Source organism: Stegastes partitus, unplaced genomic scaffold (genome assembly GCF_000690725.1).
Source record: "Stegastes partitus isolate 25-593 unplaced genomic scaffold, Stegastes_partitus-1.0.2 Scaffold627, whole genome shotgun sequence".
NCBI classification, from domain to species: Eukaryota; Metazoa; Chordata; class Actinopteri; family Pomacentridae; genus Stegastes; species Stegastes partitus.
In genome coordinates this window covers 305,151-326,998 of record NW_007578358.1, presented here as the reverse complement: position 1 = coordinate 326,998, position 21,848 = coordinate 305,151, and the positions used below count along the sequence as shown (strand labels likewise).

General features: G+C 41.1%; 1 protein-coding gene across 1 annotated transcript in view; it reads right to left on the bottom strand.

Annotated features, from left to right (window-relative positions):
• The window catches only part of unc13a (unc-13 homolog A (C. elegans)), a 60,108-nt gene that overhangs the window by 35,248 nt on the left and 3,012 nt on the right, over positions 1-21,848 (bottom strand). Inside the window, exons 2-17 of the mRNA XM_008289648.1 lie at positions 19,985-20,014; positions 19,791-19,890; positions 16,241-16,358; positions 14,743-14,866; positions 14,180-14,250; positions 13,537-13,591; positions 12,844-12,873; positions 10,763-10,958; positions 7,393-7,577; positions 6,765-7,338; positions 6,176-6,269; positions 4,826-4,872; positions 4,561-4,639; positions 2,212-2,217; positions 1,876-1,950; positions 1,557-1,776 (exon numbers count right to left, since the gene is read on the bottom strand). Of these exons, the coding sequence (XP_008287870.1) occupies positions 1,557-1,776; positions 1,876-1,950; positions 2,212-2,217; positions 4,561-4,639; positions 4,826-4,872; positions 6,176-6,269; positions 6,765-7,338; positions 7,393-7,577; positions 10,763-10,958; positions 12,844-12,873; positions 13,537-13,591; positions 14,180-14,250; positions 14,743-14,866; positions 16,241-16,358; positions 19,791-19,890; positions 19,985-20,014 (2,004 nt within the window). The remainder of the gene's footprint in view (positions 1-1,556; positions 1,777-1,875; positions 1,951-2,211; positions 2,218-4,560; positions 4,640-4,825; positions 4,873-6,175; positions 6,270-6,764; positions 7,339-7,392; positions 7,578-10,762; positions 10,959-12,843; positions 12,874-13,536; positions 13,592-14,179; positions 14,251-14,742; positions 14,867-16,240; positions 16,359-19,790; positions 19,891-19,984; positions 20,015-21,848) is intronic.

Below are 21,848 nucleotides of genomic sequence, written 5' to 3'. Positions count from 1 at the left end.
GAAAACCAAGATAGGAAAGGTTTAGACATCAAAATAGGATATGTGTTTGATAGAAGTGGGTTTAGAGAGCAAAGTCATGACTGGTAACAATATCAAAAACTTGCATGGAGGATAGATTTTTACAATTTATAGGATAATCTGAAACTAAGACATCAATTTAAAATATATAGAGAAAGACTGCGTAGGAAACTCTTGGACGTACTTCATGAATTAGAGGCAGAGCTATAAAAGGCTGACTAAAAGAGAAATGGAAACCAGAGAGGGGGATGACAACAACAAAAGACAAATGGCTTTTAATATCCTCTCAAGAAAACCAGGAAAATAAGAAAGTGGGAGTGAGAGGAGAAGGAGGAGGACGACGACTCAGTGCCTGGCAGTGACAAATAGACATAAGAGGAAATAAATGGACTCGCTAGTTTTCTCTTATTAATATAAAAAATAGAACTGACACAGGGAGAAGTCTAAAACGTGAAGTCAGCAAAAGGATGTTTTATGCTTTTTTTTTTTTTTTGTCCCTGAACATCAGCTCAATGCGGTATAGAAGTTTTAGCTCTGGCTATATCTGAGAACTGCATGGGTCATGTAAGGCTGGTGTTAAGCCAAGAAATAAACACATATTTACACATTTAACCCACTGAGTCCCTGAGTTGGAAAGTGATGCGGTGTTTATGAAATCACTAAAATAACACCGTTTTTCAGAGCCAGAAACTCTAAAAACAGAATGAATTGTTGGATGTTTAACATGGAAAACTAAATCTGAACTTAAAATTCAGTGGCTGTGCTGTTTATATAAATGTTCAGGACAGTGAAAAATGAGGTGTCAGTGAGTCAAAGTGTGACAAAAACAGCCAGAATTCTCTTGGGGTTAAAAAGGTGGGGAAGAACGTTTGTGGAAATACATTTATTTGCTTTATTTCTTAATGAGAAGATTGATTTCACTCTCATGCCTGTCTGGTTAATAAGAAATAGGGAAACAGGAGGCTGGATTCTAAAATAAACTTACCAGCACCTCTAAAGGTCTATAATCACACCATAGTTAATATTTGTTAAATATGTAAACAAAAAAAAATGTAAAAAAGGTTTGTATAGAGTAATGCAAACCTCTGTTTCCTGTCTTTGTGCTAAGCTAAGCTAACAGCTGCCAGCTCTGGCTCCGTATTTATCATGACGATGAGAGTCATTTTGATATTTCATTCAACTCTTAGCAATAACACAAATATACTAATAGTAAAATAAATAAAAACATTCCCAAAATGTCAAAAAGTTTGACTTAAAGAACACATAAATAGCTTTAAATGGAACTTAAAGAACTTGAGCAAGATAAAGTTTGTGGCTCTAGTTCCCCCTGGACTTCATAGGTCTAATTAACAGATCTGAATATGTTTATAATGATGTTTACAGCTTCCAGTACATGGCCTCATTTCATCTCGTTGTCACACAGACGAGTAAGATAAACCTTGTTCATTGGTTGCTAAGTTTACATGACATCCTCCTATTCTTAATTCAGTGCATTTGGGGCTTAAATGCAGTAACATTTCCCTCCACATCCTTCTTACTTTGCAGACAATCAGCATTGAGTAGATCTTGGCACTTCTCGTGGCATTTGACTCCGCACTCGGTGCAGCGCATCCCCTGGCGAGCGATTCCCCACAGCAGCCCCTCGCACTCGTAGCAGTAGGTGGGCGTGGTGGCCGTCCACACCTCGAAGTTGTGGGGCGTGGTGCAGGAGATGGGATAGATGAGGGCCTGGAGGGTCTTCTTATAGACGTGACTCTTCTACGAAGGCACGGGAGAGAGATTGGTGCAAAATGAGCAGAGCGTGTGCAAGAATGATTTTCATGTGTTATATGTGAAATAGCGTAAACGCGGACTGACCAGTTCTTCGTTGTGCAGCGTGCTGGACGTCAGCGCTGAGGTGATGCCTGCCTTCCTGGAGTTCTGAACCAAGGACTGAGTGACAGCAGAGGAGGGATCAGTTTCTCTCAGCTCCCACATTTAATATCTTTTTATATCAAGATCAATCTCAGCGCTGCCTGTGAGGGAGCATGTATCATTACCATCTGTCTGCCACTGTTTTTCTGAATAGGTATGACAAGTTAGAGGTGACAGCTGCAGAATTTAAATGACTCCTTTTTGTTATGAGTGACCACCTTGATGAAAATTACTGCACACTCTCTACCTACTGTAAGACAGTAAAACAGTGTTACTCACCATTGCCTGTGGCAGAGAAGTGACGATGGGGGGAAAACGGGAGAGATTTCATATTAGAAAAAGGCAGCACAACCATAGTTAAAAGTAGAGAGGACTCACAAATGTCTTAAAGTTACTTATATTTTAATTTGTTTCTATACTGCTCTGTGTAAACTCTATTTTATTGTATTTTTTTTAAAAAATGTGACTGTTGGTTTCAGCTCAGTTACTAATGGCTTCATGGTTGCAGCAAATAGCACAGAATTATTTGTTTTTGATAGAATCTGGTTAATGCAGATGCTTTATTTTTTAGCAATTTAAAAAAAAAAAGATATGACACGATGAAATATTATGATTTTAAGCCTAGATTTGGATATGTTTAAAACTCAGTGATTTTCTCTGTTTGTACATTTTCTGATTCTGATAAATTATGTAATTTCTGGTGATTTACATGGTATAAATTTCCCTACAAATACTAAAAACAATTGGGTAATAAATTATCAAATCTACAGCCAAATGTGGAGACTTGAATTTGTCCCTGCTGCAACTAGAACCGATTGTTTGATATCTGAATGAGACAATCCTCACTGCTCAGCCAGCCAGCGCACCAGCCTGTTTAATCAATCACCTGAGACACTTTGACAAGTCGTGACTGTGTGTTCTTGTATGAAAGACAGAGATGAAGGGAGGGAAGAAGCAGCGGTGCACCTGCCTGTGTCTGCCTGTCGGTGCATAGTGGGTGTTATGTATTAATTAATGAGGACAGTCATTCGTGCTAATTACTTCTGTGCGCAACTGCTTGGATTGGGTGTGTTCAGGAAAACGGCACACTGAGCTTCGCCTGGTGGCTGATATAAAGACTTCTGTTAGCTCCCACTGCAGAAAGTATTTTTTGCATTTAGTTTGACACTTCGGAAAATGTGCTTATTGCTGTTTATGGAGGCGCAGTAAATACAAGGCTGCAGCCAGTTAGCTTTGGTCAGCATTAAGACATTAAACGGGGGAAAACAGCTAGCCTGGGTCTGTCTAACAGTATCACAATGTGCCCACCAGCACATTTTATCTAAAGCTCACAAACTACTGTGTTATACTTTATTTGTTTAATCTGGCTTCTGGTTTTAATGTAAAGCTGGTTTATTGAACAAAAAGATGTAAGAGCAGCATTAACCATGTCTTCTAACCCTTGTTAAATAAGAATACTGTATAAACATTGTATAAATAATCAAATGAACATACTGTACTTTAAAAAAAAATGTCTGTGACAATAAAGGAATTGTGTTTTATTTTATTCTATTCTGTTATATTTCCTTATCATTACTGAACACTAAAGCCTGCGGATGGTTTGAATGACATATTATGTTTTAAAGAAACGACAAAATTATACATTTGTCAGAGGCAGAAACTGTAAAGACAGAAAGAATCACTCAACTTTGAGCTGTCTGACAGTCCTTGAACTACCTCTTTGTGACGTGCTGTAATGCGTCTACATGTCATTTTTAATAATTTGCCCAAAATTAACCATGTGCATTAACTGGATTCTGTAAAAAACAAAAAATGCTGTGCTCTTTGCTGCAACAGTGAAGCCATTAGTGGCTGAGTTGTGAGCAACAATCGCATCAAAAAATTTAAAATGATTTGGGACTTTTTGGCTAAACTCTGCAGAGCTGCAGGATGTGTTCACACAGAGCAGAGAGAGACAAGTGTGGAAACATATTGAAAAGATGGAGTGGTTTTCCAGTATTCAAGAGGAAAATTGTAACTATATCTTCGAGGTTTGTCCTTCTGAAAAGTTTAAAGAACTATACTGTGTGTTTCTGTTCATATTATGAGCGTAATATGTGCACATCCTCATAAAACTTGATCCTCTTGTCACTTTAATCAGGGCAGGAAAGCGACAATGCTGTCCAACTGGAGCAGCAGTACAAGATACACCAAGAAGGTGACTTCACACGTGAGTCACAGATTTCTAAAGAGGATTTAAGTTTTCTACAGTGTTCTGTGTTGCTAATGAGGCAGTGTCAGGAAGGCATGGAGATGATGGCAGGGTGGGGTAACGAAAGGTCTGTTATATGACAGCATCTAGCAGACGTCAGCGTCAGTCAGAGGAAACCTCTGGCCTCACCAGTGGCCTCTCAGCCCTGCAGCTCGCCCTGTCAGGCTTTAACAGCAGGGAAATGTATTGTCTGTTAGCAGAGAGGATGAACTGCAGCGAACTGAAAGAAGTGGAGGAAGAGGAGGAAAAAAGAACAGGCAGAAACAAGAAAGCAGAGGAAACAGGAGATGCTGTCTGCTGAGCTGAGTGATAGATGGACTGGGGAGATGTGAGACACTCAGTCAGGGGAACATAAAGAGATTAGAGCAGAAACTCACCAGATCTCTGACCAGAGGCATCGCTTTCCTCTTCCTGAGATCTGGCATGCTGTCGATGCTGTACAGAGCACCACCCATCCTGGAGACAAAGCACACACACATAACGGCGGCTATGTTTTCAGCTGCATTTGCTAACTAGAATCTGGACACAACAAATCAATTATCTAATAAATGCATTCAGACATTAAGGCCACAGGCTTGCCTTTTAGTTGGCAAGTTATAGATTTTCAATAACCGTACGGGTGTCAGCATCACGGTTACTTACCCTGCTGATAAAAGCAGAGAGGCTATGCCAACACTTTCTCCTCGGGCCTGGGGAGAAAGAAACAGATGAGGTGGAAAAAGTAGGGAGAGGCAGGCTGTGTTTACAGTAAAAGTGGGAAAATTAGAAGAGCACTGTACTTTACTCTTGTATTTAGTCGTTTTATTTGGTCTATATGTTGGTAACTACAACCTGTTGAGATACTGTAAGTTGTTCTTCAGCCAAAAGCTAAAATTTATGGTTAAGTTCATCACTAGCTGTTGCCACAACGCCTGCAAGTGATCCCTATACAGTGTACAAGTAAAAACAATTGTATAATAGCAAAAGTAGAAATAGAGAGGAGATGAGGAGAGTGTTGTGTCTTTCTTGGTGAGTTTGGTGTTTATTTGAGCTGCAGCTGCAACATATAATTGATTACTTATCAACTATTACATGTATTGGATACGCATGATCAACTTTTAAAGAAAAAATGTTAAAAGTCTCTGATTCCAGCTTCCTAAATTTGATGATTGTCTGATTTCTTTACTCCTCCGTGATATTAAACTGAATATCTTTGCGTTGTGCTCAAAATTAGACAACTGAAAACGTCTCCATTTTTAAAAACCATTTTCCAACGTTTTATAGCCCAAACAGCTAGCTAAATAATTGAGAAACTAATCGCCAATGAAATAAATTGCAAGTTGCAGCCCGAGTTTGAGGATCACAGTCAAAGAAGATTACAACCAGATGGCTATCCATGTAATCATTCTTCTAATTCTATCTGCTCCATTACTGAAAGACATGCTCTTTGTCTGCTTGCCTCCTCAAAGAATGACACACAGCACTGATACCAACGTCACACTGATGCACAGAAATAGTCCTGATTGATATAAATGCCAAGCTTTGAAAATGACACAGGCTTGCGAGCAGCTTCCTATGTGCGTCTTGGCTCTTCGTAAGAAAAACTATGACAGGATGCATACAGTAAAAGCTAGACTGATTAACACGCCACTGGCCGCACCCACCTGAGAGTCTGCTCCGGCCGTGGGTGATCAGAACGGACTACATGCAAATCGCTACGAGGATGGCAAACAACTGAAAAGAAAGTAGTGAAATGGCAAAACAATACAACACGGGGTAAACCGAATAAACACATATAGTACGATAAAATACTGAGGGAAAAATGGCAGACTGGTCAACAAAAGCTGGAAAAATAAAAAACAAAGTAAGAGAAAGACATGCAGGGAGCGACGCAAAAATAGTTATAATGTAAAGCAGAGCATCGGCAGAGAGAAATACTTGATCACCCAGTAAAGCCCAGTGCTTAAATGCAACACAAAAATATGGTGAAACACACTCATGCTCAGGCTGTACCTCCTGCAGCTGCAGTCGGACTCTGCTGAACAGTCGAAGCCAGTTGGCCTTGGCTCTGGCAGGACCAGGTTCCATGATCTCCCTCTTTGGGAAGCTGAAACAAGGGTTGAGAAGGGAATATATTTTACAAGAAGTACTGCAATGGATGTTGTAGTTATGGACCAATAGGGCATTTTACAGCAAATTTCTGCAAGCTGATAAAACAAGATGGTAAGCATGGTTTATCTGCAAATTATGAGCACACTGTGTTAGCATACTGGTGTTAGCACTTTGCTCCAAGCCTCACCAAGCTGCTCGTAAAGCTTTTATTGGCTGTTTTATTAGAGTGACAGTGGTTTATATGGATTATTTTCTGCCCGTGTTGTTTCCCCAGTATTCGCTATGTCTCTTTTGAAGACCTGATTGCTTGGCTTCCATTAGCTGCCATCTATTGATGTATAAACACACAGTCTACCTGGTTTCTGTTTATGTCCCTGATGGTGCATCTACTGCAAAAAGCAACTGTCTGATGAATTAAACTGAAGTGTTGACAGTATTTGGAAGCTTATATTTGCTTTGATCTCCTGTAAAGTGTCTGAACCATGTTCACCTTGGAACAGGAGGCTCCTCTGGTTTCTCTTCCGGAGCCGGGGGAGCGCTCACTGCTGTCGGAGGCTGCTCCAGGGGTTCAGGCTCTTCCAGCGGCACTTCAGATTTGGGCTCAGGCTCCAGGGGCTTGATTTCCGGAGCAGGAACCTGTGATGTGGTTGTCGGGGTGGGGGCGGATGTAGTTGTGACGGACAGATCTTGCTGCGTGGGTGTAAACGGAGGTTTGGTGGAATCTGCAGCGAAAGGGGGCAACGTGCTGTCCTGGGAGACCGGAGGTAGACCAGGAGCCGCGCTGGGCGGCTGATCCTGGGCGACCCGCTGCTGATGCAACGACGCCTGCTTCTCCAACGGCGGCCGGGCGGAGGACAGGCTGTCAGAGGGCGGCATCAGAGTGGGGGCAGTGCTTGTGGGCGTGGGGGTGTAAGGAAGCTCCTGGTCTTCACTGAGCGTGCCGTCCAGTGGGTACATATCTTCATCCTCCTCATACGGCATCTCCTCTTCATCTTCGTAGTTGTACTCCCCTTCCTCGGCGTACATGTCTCCCTCCTCTTCGTCATACAGCGCCCCCTCTTCCCCTCCGTCTTTGAGGTAGCCTCCCTCATCGCTGTAGACGCCCTGCTGGTCCTCACCGTCCCAGCCCGGGGAGTCTTCTTTGCCGTAGCTGACAGAGGAGTGGCAGGAGTGGTAGGAGTCGTTCTCATCGTAGAATTCGGAGCCTCGCAAGCTTTCGCCATCCTCTGGAACAAACTCCTCACTGAGCTGAGAGCTGCCTCGACTCAATTCGCCCGACGAGGCGTAACGACTGTCTGTGGGACTGAATCGAGGGGGAGACAAAGACACGTGTTAGATGAACACCCACAAAGGTTTAAAAGTAAACTACAGGGGTCCCCAGGCTTTCACGATACGGAGTTTGGGTGTCACAGAGATAATTAGGGAGCTTGTGTTGGGGCCAAGGAGGGAGGCAGCTAACAGGAAAAGAGGAGTGACTTTGAACAACCAGGTAACTCAGTGCAAGAGCTTTATGCTAGTGATGCATCTATTCAACTGCAAGGGGAATCATCTTATTAGTAATGGGAAAGGTTACTATGGATACTAGATCACGCCATACAAAAGCACAGTTGATTGCGAAAACAGAGGGACACACTTTTCATAAAACCGAGGATATAAATAGGCACAGTCAAATGAAAGGAACCTGCAGAGGTTGAGGGCAATTTATTAGCCTGGCAGAACAAAAACAGTCTTTTCTGTAGATAAATATATGAATAATATTTATTCACAATGATGAATGAGGCTATTAGACACCGAGACAGACCATGAGTCAGAAAGAGAGGTTTGAGACACGTAAAAAACATTTTCTTTAGCACACTAGGACACGCACTCACACTTTATTGTTTCGTCACTATCGATTACGGTCTGTTAGTTCAATAATGCACGGAGCAGGAGCGGTAAAGGACTGTATTAAGGCTTTGGGCCGTGAGCCAGAGGGAAAACACAAGTATGGATGAATGGACATGTAAACACTCAATCCAAACAGCTCCGTTTTTTTCTCACCTATCTCACGATCTCTCTTTCATCCAACACAAAGACTAACGCAGACAGTGACAAACGCTTTCATAATGCTCGACTCTAAACACATGTCTGCTGCCCTTCCTCACCAAGAATAAAAAAGAAAAAAAAAAAAAATGATGAAATGAAGATGAAATCAACATAATCTGTCTTGGACCTCTCTGCCAGGGCCCCACTATTTGGCAGTCGACCTCCTGCTGTCTCACAAGTGGAAATTAAATGTGTATAATTACCAAGTATGGGACACCCAGAATAAGACAGGGCCCTGCTTAAAGTCTCACATACAAGGGTGAGGCTGTAATAACAAGCTGTCACGGCGACAGATGCGCACACACACGGACTCACACAGGCGTTTCCACAAACTCCAACCAACAATTAACCTCTCTGTCTCCTCTCTGTCTCTGACTGTTAACGAAGCAGCGCTCACTTCCTGTCAATCAGTCACCCACACACATAAACAGAACACTGCACACAACTTCTGACAACTGAGGAAATGAGAATGATACATTATTTGCGGGAGATAATTTGTGATTCTTCACCAGGAACACAGTTAAGATAAGATGCAGGACCGGTAGTTGTCGATAAAGTAATTAAAAAAAAAAAAAGGAAAATACAGAATATACATATACAGAGATAGGGCAAGAGCGCATGCATGCAAGCACAGCGAGCGAGGAGGACGGGACAAGTCCACCACTGACGTCACAGCGAGACGGAGTCACAGGCCGGAGCAGGAGGAGGAAGAAGAGGAGGAGGAGGAGGAGGAGGAGGAAGAGGAGAAGTTGGAGAGGAGGTACAGAGACCCACCTATCGGACAGTGAGTGCCTACTGTCTAGAGAATACTGACGACTGGTGCGGCGGCTCGAGCCTGAGCCTGAGTCGATATCACTGCGCCCGTTGGTGGCCGAGTCTAAACTATCATAGCGTCTGGTAGGAGGAGCAGGGAGGGAGGTGGGGGGGAGGGGAGAGGTGGGAGAGGAGCATCAGTTGAGCTCAGAGCAAATCTTTCAAAGAAAGTTCTAACCAAGCTGAGCCTCTGCGCTGCCTGCGTCAGGATTTAGGTTCACAGTTCTGCCTTAAAACAACAGTCAGGTGGCCATATGGACATTGGAGAGTTTTTTCTTGCTGTTATCATTCCTGCTGAATGCTGACAGGTCCATTACGATGTGATCCGCAGTCATTCCTCCAAAATTAATTTGAAGGTAAGTAAAGTCAGGTGGCTGCATTGGAGTCATTTAGTGCAAAATTTTCTCTGCAGCTCAACAAGGAAACAGTATCCAGGGCAACACAAGGAAGCCATTTTGTAATGTAATTTATGAAGACAATCAATAGATGAGTCTTACGCCGAGTCCAGGGCCGATCACATGCGTTCTGACCAGCACAAAACCATGCCCGATACTTTGTTTACAATCAGTTTACATGGATTTATTTTTTTTTTAAGTTACAATAACAGCCATCTGATAGTCCCTGGAAATGTAAGATTACCATCTAACTTAAACCCGTCATAAATCACCACTTGTTTGTTAGCCTGAGACCAATAAGCCTCGCAGACGTCTCTGTCATGGTGCTCCTTAACGAGCTAAACTAACTAAATGAAACGATGACTTGGATAGGATCAGGAGCCATCAGAACATCAGAAGAATTTGAGTCAATAAGGAATGTGTTTTTTAGGCTGTACCCTTCACTGACTACTGATAACAGCAAGCAAAACCTATTTGCATTATGAACCTATTCCTTACATGTCAACACAAAGACCTCTCACTGACCACTTCCAGATGTATTCTACCCATTTACCAAAAGAACAGGTCAGTCTTTCTGTTTCAGCTTATCTGACAAAAGCATGAGTGCCGCCTTTGCAGACGTGTCTAAAAAATTTTCCCAGTTACCGTTATGCATTTATTTTCTGCACGTTAGCGCAGAAGAAGTCACGTGGGGTTTCTGATGCTCACACACTCAACATGCACACAAAAGATGCACACACACACACACACACAATCACACAGAAAAGATAGTGACAAAGGCCCGCTTCATACATGACCTGTATACAAGAACTCTGTGCCCCAGCATTGCTTGTATACACTGAGGCCGGGGTTATTCTCTAGAGGAGGAGAGCACAGTGGGACATGTTACCATGTGCAACACAGTGAAACAAAACAAGGGGCTCAGTTGTCTCAGGGCAATATGAACCCAGATGGATTTACTCAACAAGAAATATTCTGCATAAGGTGGGGAGTGTGAGGTTACATTTTCAGCATTAAAAAGTGTTGTTCTTTTGGTTCTTTCTTCTTCCTGTTTCACCAAAACAAAGCCTTTCTCTATGCTGCATATGCATTTAAAAAAAAAAAAGGTGCACATATGTAATCAGAATCAAGTAAAAGAAACTACTCTTCCTCAGTGACAAGCGAAGCGAAGTGGTGGCTGTGGCGCACTTGTTACCTCATGGCTCTGTGATCGTAGTCCAGCTCATGCATGTCCTCGTTGTAGGAGTGTCTGTAGTGCTGGTGCCTCATGGGATACTGGTGCATGGAAGCGTTGGGCTGGGAGGTGGTGTAGAAGGGAGGCGGGATGCTGTTACTGGTCTCACTGCGGTAGTCGCTGTCCCTGTCGTCCACGGCGCTGTCTGGGTCTTCATCTGTACGGACAAAGTGAGCGGGTGAAACAAGACGAGTTTGATTTAACATACAAATACTCGATTTAGAACAATTTGTATCACACTCGGCAATGTGGCAGTGATTGAACAAATGCTATTTTCAACCACTTTGACAAAAAAGGGCTCATGGTTTGGTTTCAGAAGTGTATCTGTATGTATGTGTGTTCAGTTGTGCATCTTTTTGGGAGAATAATAACTATGAATTAAAATATGAATTAATGAAGAGGTTTTTTTTTTTTGTTTTTTTTACAGGATAGTCACAGTTTGAATAACAATTTTTTAGCCCTCTTTAGTTTCTGCAGGTATTAATTCCAGGCTATACAGTATAACTGGCCAAACAACCTCTGTAATTAAAAAAAAAATGCAATAAACTGTAAATAAATAAATAAATAAATAAATATTGGCAGCTAATATTTAACAAAAGGAAAAAACATAGGAAGAATAATTAAAATAAAAATGTTTAGCCTTAATTTTACATGAGATCATGTGTATTTTTGGCTTTGTGTATATATAGATATAGATTTTATACACTGATGATAATACATTTTTGCTGTGAAAGAGTCCATAGATATACAAGATATCTTCCATGAAAAAAACTAGTGTAAAATTACTCTCTACTTTCTGTTCAATTTTTTAATTGTATTTTATTATATAAAAAAATTACCAGTACTAAAGTCAAATTCAACTGTTTCATCTGTTAAATATAAAGAAAATATCTATAAAATATTATTTTTTTTATGTTGACAAAAAATTTAGGAAGATATTGGACATTTAAACTCAGTTCAGTTTTGTAAGTTTATTAATATTATTATCTTGTATTTTAAAAATACAGAAAAAAATCTTTAACTTAAACAGATAATATTCTGTAAATTCAGTGAAATTGTAGATTTTTTTGTTTGTTTTACAGTGTAAGATAGCCTACTATGCAGGCTAAAAACCATGACAACAACTAAAAATAAATAAATAAAATAAAAACAGCCCATACAATACAATCATTATTGTTTATTAAGCTTGTTGCTTTGAGTGCACACTACTAACTGAAGAAACCTCAGCTCACGTCTACACGTACACAGGCATTTTTTCCCCCTGTGCATTTTGACCCTTCCTCCACACATGAATGCAGTTTCAGTTCACTGAAAACTCACTTTTTCAAAAACTCTTTAGAGAGAAGATTTTGAAGAGTAGACTGGGAGAAATTGAAACTTTTGAAAACTTTAATGCAGGCACCCACTTCCACTTCCTGATTGGGTCTTATCAGCGGCTACATGTCCTCCCCTGATTCGTTGCACCACTACAGTGTGACTGGACAACTAAGCAACCAACTGTCTCCTTCCAAGTGCATTTCAGGCATGTTAGAGCAGACAGACATTATTTCTGAAACTTATCTGGATTGAAATTGTTCAGGAAGACCATTTTGAAATGAGAATGTATCAGTGTGATTGTAGCCTGAGATGTGTTTCTCTAAACTTTTTTTTTTTATCAACTTTTCTTTTGGACTGTGTTGCCTGAGCAAAAATGTTGAGGGCCAACCTGTGATGTATAAAAGTAAGGAGACTAAATTAGATTTTGGAAAGTGAAAAGGGCTTATCTCCAGAAATTATGGAAATAATTAATATGCATCCTATTTGATACGCACGTGTCTTTACTTGAATGCATTTTAATGGTTTGACTTTCAAATTCATCACAACAACATGGATACGAGCTGAGATGAAGTTCAGAGAGGCTGTGTGGGGAACAAATACATTCTCTTGGCAGCTAATGGTCTCTGAGGAAAACTACACAAGGAGATCATTACATTAAGTGAGACATGGACAATAAATACAGAATTACCCCAAGTCATTAACAGGAGCGCATGAGAGAAACTTACTTTGCTGATCTCCCCACAGACTCCAATTACCTGCAAAGATATAAAGGATGGAAAACCCCAAATTAGGTTTGGGCTGCAAATTAAACGCACCAGCAGTCCACAAAGCCAGGTAAACAAACATGGAGAGATTTGTAGCCTTGAGAAATAATGATTTTAAGATGTAAATATGTGTGTAAGGGAGTGCGCGTGCACATGTGTGTGGTTATTGAAGAAGCTGCAGCTGTCCTTGATGCTGTTAGTTAACAAGGAGCAGAACATTTGTACATGCTGTTATCATCTCTGCACAAACACAGGCCTTGTGGTGACAGCCAAAACCACTTTCTGTGAATTCGTACTATGCACACTTACCCACCTGCTCCCTGTGTCATCACCATCACCAGACGGACGGACGGACAGACAGACAGACGGGAGTGTGTGTCTGACACACAGCGTATGTCAGCTCACATTCATCACACATCTATCAGCTATAAGTCATTCTAGTGTTGAAGCAGGCATGCATTGGTGATTAATGACATCAGTTTCCCTCCCTTCCTCCCTCCGTCAGTCCTTCGCTTCATCTATTAGTCTCATTTCTACCTCCCGTCTTGCCCCATTCTCAATGAGTCAAGGCGGTAAAAGCAGAGGAAGCAGGGAGAGGAAAAACAGGAGGCATGAAAAAGACCACAGCAGGAGACAGCACAGGAGGACACTTACAGCACTGTGTGGTTGGAGCGTGGAGTGGTCGCTCCTGTTCTTCTTGATAGGCGTACTGAGGTTAAAAAAACAGCAACAAAAAAACACAGCACGACACGTGTAAGAAAATAAGATTTACTCCTTTCAGGAAAATTGCTGGTAAAATACTGACTCAGGCTGTTGTGCTGTTATTGGCAGCGATAGCGTGTAACTGTTCAAGTGCAACATTCTGATTACATGTCATTTCACTTTAATGTACAACACTGTCAGGGTAATGTGCAATATTTCACTTTCATCACATTTTTTTAGGTGCAAAATTTCATTATCATGTGTGACATTATCTCAGTATAATTGCTTGCACTTTTTTTTTTGTTCTATTCCAGCCTTACTGTACTTTGCCTATTTTATTTCAGTGATGTATTGTAATTATTCCTTATTGCTTTGCTACTTTATAGGCACTTCATTTCATCATTTATTGTTTTTTTTTTTCCTGAGCGATATCTAGCACAAAAATTCAGGATTAATAAAAATGTATAAAACTTAGAGAGAAAATAATGAAAGACCGTGAAAAAGAAACTAAGTGTTAAGAATACAAAAGAAAGTGAAAGAGAAAGGAATGAATAAAGGAGGAAAGTGACAGTGTGCAACAGAAGGCAGTTCTTACATCTTGATCTCTCATTGCGTTAAGTTGTTCAAGTTTCTTGGCCCAGTATCTGGCCTCTTCCTCTGGAATGTCTGCAGGACAACAGAAATGTGTTACTCTACTTAGCAACGCAAACTGTGGACAGTAAACTCCTCTATATGTGCTTCTATTAGCACTGGAATACAGCTGTAGAGATCGCATTCAATTTCTATAAATTTAATGGCAGCAGCATTGGACGTAAAAGGTAGTGGTGACAGTAATAGCTACAGATTGAAAAAACGTTCTTTGTAAACCAATCTGGAGCTTCTGATCATGTAACACAAGTTTTCTTTAGCTGATAGAGTTTGCTCATGAAATTGTACTTCTTACATACATCTATAAAGCTAATGGATCTTGTGGTAAGACTGTTTTGCCAACTGCTGTTTCCCAGATCAAGAATGTACTTTCTTAAGTAGTATTACCAGAGGCAGAGTTAGAATTGCAGTCGTAACCGTAGCACTTGTGGTGTTAATAGTGGAAGCAAAGTTAAAGCAGAAAAAATAAAGCACAAGGTAGCATGAATAACATATAATAAAAGGTCCTACCTAGTGGCAGTTCAAAGCGTGTGTCCAGCAGCAGCCTGTGAAAGGTTGGATCTTTGGTTCCACAGATCTCATTCTCAGCCATGATCACATTGGAGTCCAGGGTCAACCACTGACCTGGACCCTCCTGAAAAAGACAAAGAAGGACGGAGAGAAATATGACTGGAACAGTACATACTGCATGATAAATGTCTCTTGCTATGTGTTTAAAGTCAATCACAGGCTGGTTCTAGACATCTAAATCACTTTTCAGATTGCAATGTTTATGAAAAAGTATTCACCCTCTTGGAAGTTTTACTCTTTTATTGCTTTTTTTTATGGTGAATATATATTTTGACTGTATCTGGATGTAATGTGCGTCTCTACGCTGATGACACAGTTTTGTACAATAGTGTGGATACTGTACATTCTGCTGTCAAAGGCCTTTAGGACTGATTTGCTGAGTTTGCAAGTGACACTCAATAAGCATAAATCAGTTCTTAATGCAGATAACAGTAAATACTTGATTTTCACCAGCCACTAATCTGTGACACAAATATCGAAAGACTGACAGAACTCAAAAATCTCGACAACTGGATCAATGAGAGGCTGACTTTTAAATACCACATGTCCAAACTGGTGAACAAACTACAACAAAAACATGTCTTTTACAGAAATAAATCATTGTTCACACTATACTGTCAAAAAAATGCTTTTTGAGGCAACTTTTCTCCAAATACTAGATTAAGGTGACATTTTATTCATGCATGCATCAGCAGTGGCCTCCATTTATCCCTCTGCATCAACGTTTATCATAACTGTGTACTCTATAATAAGGCTGGGTGGTCTTCCTTCTTGTAAGGCAGGACAGACACTGGATTTTATTCATTTATAGGTCCCTTCCAGTACCTCTTTGCTGTCTTTTTAGGTGGGCCCTTATAATACATACCACATAATGACTTGATTAAGCTGCCGGTGCCGGCTGTTTGACTGAGCTCGGAAGATCCAGTTTTACTCCCTGTGCACCTGCAACCTGAAATAACCTGCAGAATCTATGAAAACGTAACTAATTTTTTATCCTTTGGGCAATTCAGGTTTTTGTTTTTCATCTTGTTCTAATTTATTTGTGCGCCTACACCTTCTATTTTCTCGCTCGGCTTCATTGTAAATGAGCCCTCCATGAGTCAGAATAAAGTTTGAATAAATGAATATGAAGGTGACAAATACACATAGAAACCAAAACCAATTTAAAATGCAATCTATAGTTGAGACTCTTTATCACTTCCATAGCTAAAAAATAAAAAAAACCCTCAAAGACTCTCCAGTTGTCACATGAGAGGCCTTAATTAAAGCAGCAACCAAAAACAAGTCATTTGTTTTTATAATCTGTGTGTTGATCCATGGAAGATTAAATAATTGCATTAATTTATTACTCCATCTGGAGCATTGGGGTACGTGTACAGTAAGCGTAGCCAATGAAACCCAAGGCCTTGGCCAAAGAGAAGGAAGGGAGGAGTTGTACCTCGTTGGACTGCCGTATGCTGCGCAGGGGGATCCATAAGGTGCCCACCATGGTGTCCCAGATCAGCCCTTTATTCCACACCTCCACTGTGAGGCCCAGATCCAGGCGGTTTATTTCACTGTTTGGCACAAAGAGGAAGTGGCAGGATGAGAAGAGAAGAAATAAACTGGGAAAATGCAGAGGAAGAAAAAAAAAAAAAGAAAGAAAGAAAGCGTGAAATAAAAAAGAATGTTATAAAGAGCTTAGTGGAGACACGGTTGTATACAGAACCATGAGGAGCTGCTTCAAATCTGGTGATGGATATGCACCATGATTCAATCTGCTGTGGGAAATGAGTCATTCAGCATGAAGATGGAAAAGAGTAGGTGATTGTCAACAAGGCTGCCGGCAATATATAAGAGACAGCACAGATAAGACAACAGTAGGGACTATCTTTATTTCTGTATGACAAACAACAGTGAACTCAGTGGCTTCGTTTTCCCAAGCAACAGCACACAACGTCAGGACTAACAAGGATTTGTAGTGCGCCTACATATCTGACTGGCAGATTATCAGCTCACTATGCATCTCTCACCACTGAACAGTTTCTCTTGCCGGGGCCCACTGAGTTAAATGAATAAAAGCCTAATAATAACCGTGGCTTTGATATGAAAATGTATCCTACTGTTTTCTTGTGAGCTGAGGAAGTAATCAGGCTGAATGGTGCGCTGCTCCAAAAAAGGGGGAAAGAAAATGAAAGGCTAAGGAGGGGGGGAGGTGACTTTTCTTTTAGTTTAGTTTGTGGCAGATTAAACAAAAAAACAGAAGGATTGCAAGACAAGAAAGTTTCATCAGTTGCGTTTGGCACTTTTACTGTTGTGTTGACGTTTTGGAGGTGTTGATGAAGCTTGAATGGGGAGAAACCCTCTTGTCTGGGTGTGTGAACTCTGCTGGAGCGGCTCAAACACCAGCAGAGGTGTTATTTCACCCCTCTCATTCCACAAAGGGAGAGAGTCAAAAATAACTCCTTTTAGGAAGTATAAATGTCACCGCTGACCCGGCTGCCTTGAGCTGCACAGCGTCTGTGTGCCGTCGAGCTGAAACCCCGAGGTGACATCTCTGTTCATGTGTAATAACGGTATCCATTCCTTATTTAAAGTCCCTCCTCAGTTGTTCGCTTAAGTTCCAAAGACTCGTCTCTTTGCGTTAGCGTTACATTTTTTATCAGTTTTGACCTTTAAAATAACCAGTTTCTGACTTCAGATGCTAACTTTATATTGTTGTGCAGATCTGCCTGTCTCTCCAATCACCCCTCCACCACTGGTTGCAGCTTAAGCACACCAGCTCCCCTACTACGCTGCTTAAACTACTCTATACTCTGAGTACTTCAGCTACACATGTTCAAACCGGAAACTGATTCTGAAGAAAACGAACCCTGCACAGTGACAGAACTGGTTTCTTAGGTTTACTATGTATGAAACCCCATAAATCTGTGTCTTTCATTGTGTTTCTGCATTTATTATTTTCACATTTGAGTGCTAAAATGTCCAAACATGGTGCTGATGGACATGTTAATAAGATTTTAAAAAAAAAACAGATTTCCAGCAGAGTGGGTCTTAAACACCCAGAGTCTTTAGTAGTTTGAATTTCTTTAATATTTAATATGAAGCATTGGGTTGAATCTGCAAACTAACACGAGCCTTATTTTTTTTTTAAACAAAATCAAACATATTGCAATTTTACTACACTTGTACTTTCAGAAGTTAAGAGTAAAAAGATGTGTTCGAACTAAAAAGCTACGACGGCAGCAGAGACATAGAAGGAAAGTAAACAGATGGTTGAATACTTTGGGGGATATTGCACCAATTTAGCACTGCACTCAGAAAACCGGGTCTGTGTGAGACCTTCAGAGGGGCACAAGGGGACACACAGAGCGAGATTTCAAAACATCATATAACAACATAGTTTAGGGCATACTCTGTTTCATTACAGTGACCCTTCCTCTCCTAAGATGCCACAAGATATGGACAAATCTGAGGGGAACAGATGAAGCAACACTCTGGAAAACATTTGATCACAAAGGATGTTGTTCTGTCTACTGCAAACTACAGGAGAACTATTGCTTCCAGTATAGTTATTTTTCCAGAACCACTATTACATTTTTGTAGCAGAACCGATGCCTCTGGAGTTTGTTCGACTACTTGTGTGGCTATCTGCTTTGCACAAATCGGACAACTTATTAAAAGTTTAAATTACACACATATATATAGTTATCTGCATCTAAAGTGACAGCAGGTTAGTAAATGTGATTTAATTGCTCTAGTGGGAATAACATTGTGAGCAATCTAGTGTTAATACTTCAGCATTTTTACAGCATAGAGGACATTTTGGCAAACTCCAAAGAGGTATTAGTCATGAAATATCACCAGCGCCAAAATGATAAGAGTTATTAATAAGAAAATATGCTGTTTACTTAAGTATAGTAGTCATTTTTGTTAATCAGATGGTCAGAAATAACTACATAACCATCCAATAAGGTAATGTGGACTCATTGGTTTGTCTTCTTGTCATGTGTTATCAGCCCACAAACATCTATTCTGAGCCGGGAAAACACCTGCACATGAAATCAAATTTTTCTAAAAAACAAAAAACCCATTACATCCTGACAAAAGGAAATCATAAAGACATACAGTAACAAGGTGCTCATCAAACACTGCTCCATGACAGCACAACTGTGTCATCACCTGTGAGATGTGCACATAAACACTGCGTGCTCACTTCAGCTGGCAAAATACTCCAAAGAATGCACCAAATGCAACAAATGCACATCATTCCACTGAAAACCTACCTTACTGGCAGCAGCTGAAATTCTATCCCTTTATAGTAAAATAAAATCCCAATGATATGTATTCATTTCTTTTATGATATGTCTTTGGACTTTTCAGCTTTTATTTGATGGACAGAAAACTTGAAGAGACAGGAGAGGAATTACGTGCAGCACATGATCCAGACGGCCAGGAATCGAGCCGGGGATCTGCTGCTAAAGGTGCATGTGCCTACACTCTCCTTAACCTTTTGGCTATTGGGTGGACCCATGATGATGCTATTTCTCCTGCAGAGCATCCGGTTAACGGCCATCATGTGACATAAATCAACTAATGGCAGCTAGGTCATCTTAATTCTAGTTAAATTGTTAAGTGTTCTTTCTGATAAGGACCGTGGAAAGACCTTCACAAAAAAACAATAAGATGAACATTTGTCATCAAATCGTGACACCTCTGTTACCCATAATGCAACTCAACTGTCCACAGTTCAGTGAGAGATTTGGATGTGTTATGCTAGTAGCAGCTAATGTAGTGTTTCACCACAGAGAGAAGCTCACTTATTTTCAACTCCAAAACCAGAAACTTTCTTCAATTTCAAACTTGTTGTCTTCAGCCCAAAGCAACAAATCAAAAAGGATTTGCAGTAAAGACTGACACCAAATTAGGACAGTTTCCACAAGTGGATTTACAGGCAAAGTTATGTGTTGAAGTGGGAAGAGACATGATGAAATAAAGTAATCACTCACAACATGAAGTCCTGCTCCCAGCACGGCTGACTGCCGCGCACAGCGATGGTTGTGCTCTTGACATTCTGCACCTTCAGGGTCACGTATGTGTTAAATTTCTCTGTGAGGAGTAAAATACAAACATGGCCGGTTATGTCACTGTGTGTTTACATTAAACAGTAAATGGTAAGTTATCATCACAGGTCACAACTCACCTTGGGGTCCATCAAGCTTGCCTTTCTTCACTGCGAACAAATTGAAAAAAAAATACAAGAAATTAGTCTTGTTAGCCTGACAAGAGTTCCCATTTACATACTGCAAACTTAATGAATCTACAAAAGGGGTTTTCTGCCGCCTGTGCTTGCAGCGTCATGTGACTACGGTCCATGTGCATGAAAGTATGGATGGCTGGTGATTGACAGCAGTCTGGCATTTTAGGAAGAGGGTGGGAGGTCTGCACTTCTCAGTCTGGGACTTCTCTATGCTCTTTGGGTAGAATGCCAGGATCTCACTATGAAAGACTGCATCCGTTCAGCGGGACACGGGAGGAGATCCAGAAGGACGGTTTGTGCAGGTAGAAAAAGTAAAAAGCTCGAAAGGACTGCGACCACATGCCCCGTCCTCTCTGAATGATGCATGTGTGTGTACTCCTTCATGGTTGTCAGTCAGCTGATGGATAAAAGACTGAGCGGTGCTTCACTTTTGCTAACACAATAGACAAGGCTCTGCTGAGGTGCCCCTCCTGCACACAGGGTCCTCTGGAGGTACCAGCCTGACTTTTAAAGCCACGGTGACGTCAAAAGCCTATTCATTATTCATTCAGTCTTGCACCCTGCCGATGCCCATCATCCCCGTGTTCGGTAGTGAGGTATTAATATTCAGAGCTCTGGTATTTAATCCCTGCTGACTGCCTCTTTTCACTGATGTTGCATTTACGGGAAAAGAAATGCAGGAAATATTCATAATTTAAAATCAAACTCGACATGTGTGAGCAGCTGCAGGAGGACTGGAAGGGTTTAAAATAAAGGGAGATGAATATAAAAAGACAAGAAATTAGGGTTGCAAAAGAGATGATTGCAAAGAAAAAACAATTCTGAGTCATATTGTTAGTCAGTGACAGCAGAGCAGGCATGATAATCATTGTGGACAAATTGGCTTCTAAAAATAGCATCACCCCCCCCAAAAAAAACCCCAGGGATAATGCTTATCACTTTATTATCATTCTGATTCATTAAGGGCAGGTGTGAGGTGAAGCATGTTCTCCAACCTCAAAGTAAAAAAAATCCTGATATTTCAGCAGCAGAGGAACAAGACAGGTTCATTTCCACGACGGCACCGAACATCTATTTGACAAAGACGCTTTTAAATAAACAGTAATTAACAGATGCACCTCGGCTGCACCCTCGCCAACACTTTCTCTCGCTCACGCTGTCCTCTCCTCCTCGCCGTCAGCCAGCCATCGGGTCCTCTCTCACTCAATCACTCGCTCCTACAAGCTCCCCTCTGCCATGTGGCAAGTAATGCACGTGTGCTCCCTTTCTATCTCTTTCTCTCGTGCTCCATTAATCTCTCTGTGGAGCCGGATGCAGGCAGAGTGAGCTGCATCCCCAACACTAAAAATAACCACTTCAGTGTGACAGTGGGGGGTGCTGGAAAGAGGGGAGTGGTGAGTGTATGTGTGGTGGGATGGGGAGGAGGAGGAGGAGGGGGGGTTCTTGCTCAGAGGCGTAAGACTAAACCAACAGTGCTGCAGTTACAGCAAAGAGGAAAGAGTGAAGGAGAGTAGGTAAAAAAAAAAAAACAGCAAAAATAAATAAAAGGAGCGCTGCACATTTTCTGCAAACTCTCAACAGAAAATGTGGAGTCGCTGCCACAGCAGTTGCAGGATTTCATTTAGTCTTTCTTTGCTCTGGAAAAAAATTGGACAAATTCATTCCCTTTGCCCAGATCCAGAGGAGCTAAAGGGTCTTTTTTTTTTGGTTAATATTTCTTGAGTTTTTCCAATTAAAAAGCTTTCAAAAGGCCCACACTTCAGAGCAACAAAGATATAAAGCTGTAGTCTTGTGGAGGGAATGCAGG